At 48.7% G+C, this 6,697-nt stretch overlaps 1 protein-coding gene across 1 annotated transcript; it reads right to left on the reverse strand.

The window, feature by feature from the left end:
* Positions 1-344: 344 nt before the first annotated feature.
* On the reverse strand, positions 345-1,172 carry LOC112892626. Its single transcript, XM_025960045.1, has 2 exons — positions 1,076-1,172; positions 345-991 (listed from the first exon to the last, which is right to left on the reverse strand). Exons 1-2 carry the CDS (start codon positions 1,167-1,169, stop codon positions 618-620), a joined length of 468 nt encoding a protein of 155 aa, XP_025815830.1. The 5' UTR covers positions 1,170-1,172; the 3' UTR covers positions 345-617.
* Between the last annotated feature and the right edge of the window lie 5,525 nt (positions 1,173-6,697).

Consider the following 6,697-nt stretch of genomic DNA (forward strand, 5'->3'; position numbering starts at 1 on the left):
TTTGCCCTTTACACCTGCCGAACTAAACAGGGCCTTAGTTCCAAGAATTTGTTCGGCGGAAGCTAAGGGATACACCCAAAATATTCAGTGATTCACAGTGTGGATGGCTGGGCTGCAGCTACTGCTGCAGGTCAGTCAGCAGAGGATCGGCAGCATCAGCCAGCAGGCATGCTGGCTGCAGCTGACAGCAAAGCTGCTGCTGTGGCGGGAAGCACCCCCAATTTTATTTTTTGGCGGGAACAAATCCAGTAATTCAAATTAACACACCATGATATCAATAGGCATATCAGTTCATTACAATACAGAGGATCTTACAAGACCAAATGAGAAAACAGTTCCCCAGTACTGACTAGTCATACAACATATGGCACAACAAATGCACATAAACATACATCATTAAATATACGCAACATCCTGCATCCTTCTTCACGCCATTCTAGACTCCCAATAGCTAATGACCCAAAATTTGCCTTTCGCCACCTGCACGCACCCATATTGCCATAGCCATCAGTCGGGACCGACATATACTCGAACTTCTACAACACTCCATCCGAAATTGGTCATACCTTTGCACTACATCAAGCCGATTCCAACTGCTATCCAATATCGCACATCTGCTATATCCTCAGAAGCATTTGCTGCCACCCATGCGGACATTTCGTAGTCCGCATCTCAAACCATGTTCCCATGTTCAGTTCTTGCAAGTCTATGCTCCAACAAAAATTGTGCAGCGCAAAGTAAGCAATAAGGATCTTGGTATGCTTCTCCCTCGCATAGTACGGTACCCCTTGCAAAATGTGCCACCTCGACTTGAGCACACCAAACTCCCGTTCCACGACATTGCGAAGACTCGAATGGTGGTAGTTAAACTTCTCCTGCACAGTTTCAGCCCCTCGGCGGATGAATTCTTCAAGATGGTACCTTTGACTGCGATACGGCCCCAAATATCCGGCCTGAACTGCATATCCTGAGTCGACCAGATAGTACCTTCCTGTACACCAACAATCATATCCACCATTAGTAAGAACTCTATTTCTACATTTGCATATTGAACGTAACTAAATAGTTAGCATACCTGGTGGTGGATGTGGGTAATTGGGGAACTCCATGCAGTCCCTCAGCACCGACATGTCATGACTTGACCCTGCCTCTATAAATGCGAACAGCATGTCCATGTCCATTATGCATAACATATTGAAGCTTGTATACCCCTTTTGATTTATGAAGTCTTCACAGGACTCAAGACTGATTTGTACTCGTACGTGAGTCCCATCTAAAGCCCCTATGCACTCATCAAAATATGGTGCAAATCGATTTATCCTATGATTTATTTTTTGTAGGTGGGGTCCTTTGGAGCAATAATCGTCTCTGCAAAGGAGAACATGACATCTACCACCTCACTCATCTTCCTACAAATGGTGTCCAAAGACCGCTCAAATCTGTCCTTAATTTGTCTACACGCCTGTCGTGACGCACAAGCCCATACGAACATAGCTAGAGATTCTATAGTGTCAACCTCTTGTGTAGAACGAAGCCCATGGTAAGTAACTAAGGTGTCATGCAACTGAAGGAATGCGTCAGAAGACATATGAAAGTTGTCGTGGCACCTCCCGGCGTTCCTCAAATTCAGCTCAACCCATTGCCAACCAGTCATAGGTTGCAACTCGAGGTCCGAATTTACCACAGGACCTGGAATGTAGGTCACGGCTGCATATGCTCCTACAACGGCTGCTACCCCCGCTAGCTGATATATGATGGAGCTAGCATCACTGGACGTGTCGCTGTTGTTCGATTCGTCAGCGCTGCTCATTATGACAACAGGCCTGAGACAACATACAACATAATGTTGTTAGCTGATAGCCACGCAAAATTGAAACAACAGCCATGCATTACTTGAGGATCACGTGTTACCTAGTCTCAATGCTTTGCTCTAAAGTTCCTCAGGTCTGCTCACTGGCTTCCAGATATTGGCTCCTCTCTCGTGCACTGCTCCGACAGCAAAGGATAGTAAGAATGGATTAAAAAAAAAGGAAATAGCAGCTGCACATAGTTCATTACAGCATGACCTCAACTATGCAGGAACCTGTAAACATACCTGCTGCTGCTGGTCCCCCCTCCCTGCTCCTGCCTCCCAGGTGCTGGTGGTGGTGGTCCCCCTCGCTGATTGTCCCTCCCTGCTGCTGCTGGTCCCCCCTCCGTGCTCCTGCCTCCCCGCTGCTGCTGCTCCCCCTCCAGTCTCCTACAAAACCAAACTCAACCTGGTTACTTAATGATGCAATCAATGGAAACCATATGTATCTTACCTAGCAGCAACAAAGTGCAGAATATTATCTACGTAATGTGAGGGAGACATCATAGACCATAACTTTTTTGGAAATTAAAACATAACGCAGCACATATTGTTCAGGACATAGGCCACATTACATGCTTAGAAAATTAAACCTAACAGCAATAAGTTCAACTAGACAAGTCCACAGCACTCGAAATTAACGACAACTAAATAGTAGCGCAGATGCCAATCCTTGGGACTACTTGTTCTGCCAGCTAAAATTGATCCAATGCAGGCGGACCTCTTTGGTTCTAATCGTGGTGAAGATGAAGCGATTCACTGCATTCTTGCATAGATTTGTTGCCATGCAGTACAGATCAGTCCCCTGCTCGATATTGTCTTGCTCTAAAATCTGCCTCACCAGATCCACATCCTCTTGCTCATGGCTAAGGCCGTGACAGCACCGCATGGCCACGGTTTCAAACATGTCTCTGATGCAGTCTTCCAAGCTGGCACTCTTCCATGCCAACACTAGATGCAGCAATGGGGTCCTATGACACGTAGGGCGGAGTGTCCTCACACTCAGTAGTGGGTGTTGCCTCCCGGACACCTCCGGCACCGATCAATGTCCCCCTGTCTTGGATGGTGCGGCTGAACAGCTCGTTGAGTTCTTCATAAAAGGGCAGTCGAGTCCCAACAAGCTCCTCACTAGTGTTCTGCAGATAGTACATGGTCAACATATATCTCACCAATGGGAAAAAAATAAATTTGCTGCTCAAATTCAATGAACATGAACGAAACAGAAGGTACACCCACGTACCCCTTGCAGGGGCTCCCAAAATGATGCATTAGCTGTAACACCGCCAGTATTCTTGTCACGGCCTAGACCACTCTGGGTTTGAAGCCCCCGCCAATTAACGAACGCTCTTCTCATGGTGGTCGGTTTGTTCTGAATTTGCTTGTTGTCATAATTCAAATCTGTCAGCTCTTTGAAGTTGCGATACACGTGTTGCCATCCCAGCCTCGTTAACCCCCTCTTGTTGTAATTCATTTGGTTCTTCTTGGCTATGCATAGGTCCAAGAAGATTTTTGGTCCCAATTTGCACGATTGCTACTCATCTGTGCCCATATGAAAATGTATTGTATGATTTGATATGTGTGCTACTTCTGTTACATTAGCAAGGACAAGCAGTACACAAAAATAAGACAAATAATAAGCATCAGTACGTAATGAGCATGACACTTGCCTTGGCCCTTGGCTTGGCGCGTCTAGAATGGAGGTTGTAGTGCCTGGCGGGAGGGGGAGAGCACGAGGAAGTTGATGAGGATGCCAGCGTGGGCAACTGCTACCACAAGCTGACAACACATGAAAGGATTCGCTGCAGAGGAAGTGGTTGGAACATAATAAATTGTAAGAGGTCGTGTGTACGTGCACAAACTGGTGAGAAATGCAAAGTGCAAAACCAATGGATGGACTAAGCTGCACTTCAATGTTCAAGGCAATTGTTACAACATGTTGAGGGTATGACCAAATGAATGAACTAAGCACGTAGGATGACAGTTGTCACCTTAAGGAAAATGAAGTCCCATGCTTGATCACAAAATCAATTGTAGCAAACAAGGTGGAGAAGTGTACCTGCACATGAGAAGTCAGCATTAAAACAATTGTCATAGTTGGAAATAGTTACATGCAGGTTGTCGAAATTAGATGTTGCATAACAGTTGGAGCGAAATAGTGGAAAAAGTATGAACATCACATGAATGACATGACCATAATCAAAATAGTAAAGAAAACAGCGCATACAACACATGCAACCATTAGAATTTAATAAGTATAACAGCACATGTAACACATGGAGCATATATTACAGCAGTGGCGGAGGACACGAGAAAATCAAGGTATTGCCGAGACAACGAGCTAAGAAAATGCGGACGGCAGCTGGGGCGCCGGGATGCGGCAGGAGGGCGGCTGGGCGTCGGGTCGGGATGCGGCAGGACGGCAGCCGGGCATCGGGCTGGAGCCGCTGGAGGCGGGGGGAGGCGGAGTAGCGCCAGCGTGCGAGGCGCCGAGGCGGGCTGGAGCCGCTGGAGGCTGGAGCTGGAGGCGGGGGGATCCGGAGCGGCGCCGATGTGCGGAGGCGGGCTGGAGCCGAACTTGCAGGCAAAGGCACGGACGCTCCTGGCCTTGGGCAGCGGCACGCGCAGCCGCCGGTCGTGCGAGAGCCCCACCTCGCCCGCCAGCTCCTCCAGCGACAGGTTCCGCCGGTGCGGCAGCGGGCCCTCCGCCGCCGCAGTCCCGCAGACGAGGCCGCTTGGACCGGGGACCGCAGCTCCTGCTGCAGCCACCGCCACCTCTGCTCCGGGTCCTCGAGGTCCACGGGCGCGGGCGTGCCACCGGCGGTGTTGTAGGCCCGGCCTCCACCGGCGGCGTTGCTCCGCCGGTCCTTGATCACCTTGTAGACAGCGCCGGCAGCGGCGTGCGAGGTCGGGACTCGGGAGCACTGGAGTTGGGAGTCACGGTGGGGACTGGGGAGTTGGATAGGGTTATTTTTTTTAAGTTGGGCTGGGCCGAGGTATTGCCCGAGCAATACCCAGCAATACCGGGCCCTAAGCCACAGTATTATATAGCACATATAACACATGGAACCATTACAATTCAATAAGTATAACAGCACATATAACACATGGAACCTTTACAATTTAATAAGAATAACAGCACATGTAGCACATGTAACGGCAATCGCTCCACTTGTATTTCATGCTTTACTAGGAGTGAAAGATGTGACTCTTCTTTACCTTTGATAATATGTAGAATCTTCAGAACAGATACAACTAACTCTTTCTAGTGTCACTAGCCCATTTAGCATTGACTAAGTATCTTTGTTCAATGCTCATTATAAACTACAGGTATGTTTTGTTCCATATTTGTTCAGGATCAATATTTGGTTAGTTGCCTTGATGGCAAGCTGCATTGCTGGAATTTGCTACCTGCTACAACAATTAATACGGGAATTTGAGGAATAAGCTAACTTTCCACATGAGGCTGAGGGGGAGATAATCTGAATCTTCACCGAGAACAATGATTTTCCTGCTGGTCCGGCAAAGCAGCGGTCCGCGACAGCGCCAGGCTACAAGGGCGGATCTAGGCTAAGCATTGGGTCCCTGCAGAGAAGGTAGGAGGGCTGGTCCTACGGCTCACTACGGTGGGCTCATCGGCGACCACAGCTCATGCCGGCAACAAGGATGGAGGGTAGAGGTGTGTGTGAGGGCGTACCGGTCGAGTAGCGGAGGTGAGACGTGGCTAGGAGGAGGACAAGTCGATGCCGAGGTAGGGCGATGCAGTGCAGGCAGCGATGCTTACTTGGCGTGGTCGTTCCGCCCGCCGGCGTGATGGAGGGATCTAGGCGGCGGCGGTCTTCGCCCTCGTTGTTGGGTATTTTAGCCATGTGCGAATAAATCCGTTGTAGCTTTCACCTCAGAGTATTCCAAGGGTTATCGAATCCGAGGGAACGTGTGTGTACTAACTTCTATTCTAGTCTGTCCAAGGACATACCAAGATAGGTGGCAAGGGTAGAGAGAATTCCTAAGGTAGCACTATAGATGAGTTAAAGGTCGATCTCTCGGGAAAAATACTCGCTTCGGGCACCGTTTACCCCTGGTCTGCTAGGAGACTCCGACCAACAGCTCTACGCTATATCCGAACGTGAAGGATTCCAAAGGACCGATAGGACTATCACCACCTACAGCCTACCTCTAGCTACCCCTAGCCTAGATACCACGTCTACACTATGGATTACTACTGCAGTCTAACTACATCTAGATCCCCGTAGCAAACTACTGCATTCTGTATAGCGACAAACCCGCAAGTAAGAGAACTGATCTCACCCAACTACTATGCAAGAAAGGAACTACAAATACGAACTTACTTCGTACCAAAAGAAGCTAGCATCTGTAGAGGTACAAGTTGGAGAAGAGCGCCGACAGGCCCGGCGCTCCCCCCAAACTACCCCTCACTCTCTCCCTACTCTAAACACAAGCTAGGCAAGGCTTTGCCTTTGGAATGAGGCTCAAGGCTCTCTTGGATGGTGTGTCTCAATTCTTACCCCCTCCTCTACTATTTATAGATGTGTCCCATGGTGTCTTTGGCCGGGAATGAGGTGCTTGCACTTGGAACCGCCATTGAGGACCAATGAGGGAGCTACACGTGGATAGGGGAGGTCGGTGGTGCCAAGGTCAGAAGGGTGTTGCCTTGGATTGAGAGTGGGTTTCCTTGCTCTTGAGGTGTGTTTTCTCCTCTAATGCACATGCATACAAATATTTACCAACACTTATGGAATTTATTAGTAATAACCCCTACAACTAATGTTGATGCTAAACTTTTATATGTTTATGTAGGAGTTGACGCCCTGGATTTGGTATTTAAGAGTC

Source organism: Panicum hallii, chromosome 1, assembly GCF_002211085.1.
Source record: "Panicum hallii strain FIL2 chromosome 1, PHallii_v3.1, whole genome shotgun sequence".
NCBI lineage: Eukaryota > Viridiplantae > Streptophyta > Magnoliopsida > Poales > Poaceae > Panicum > Panicum hallii.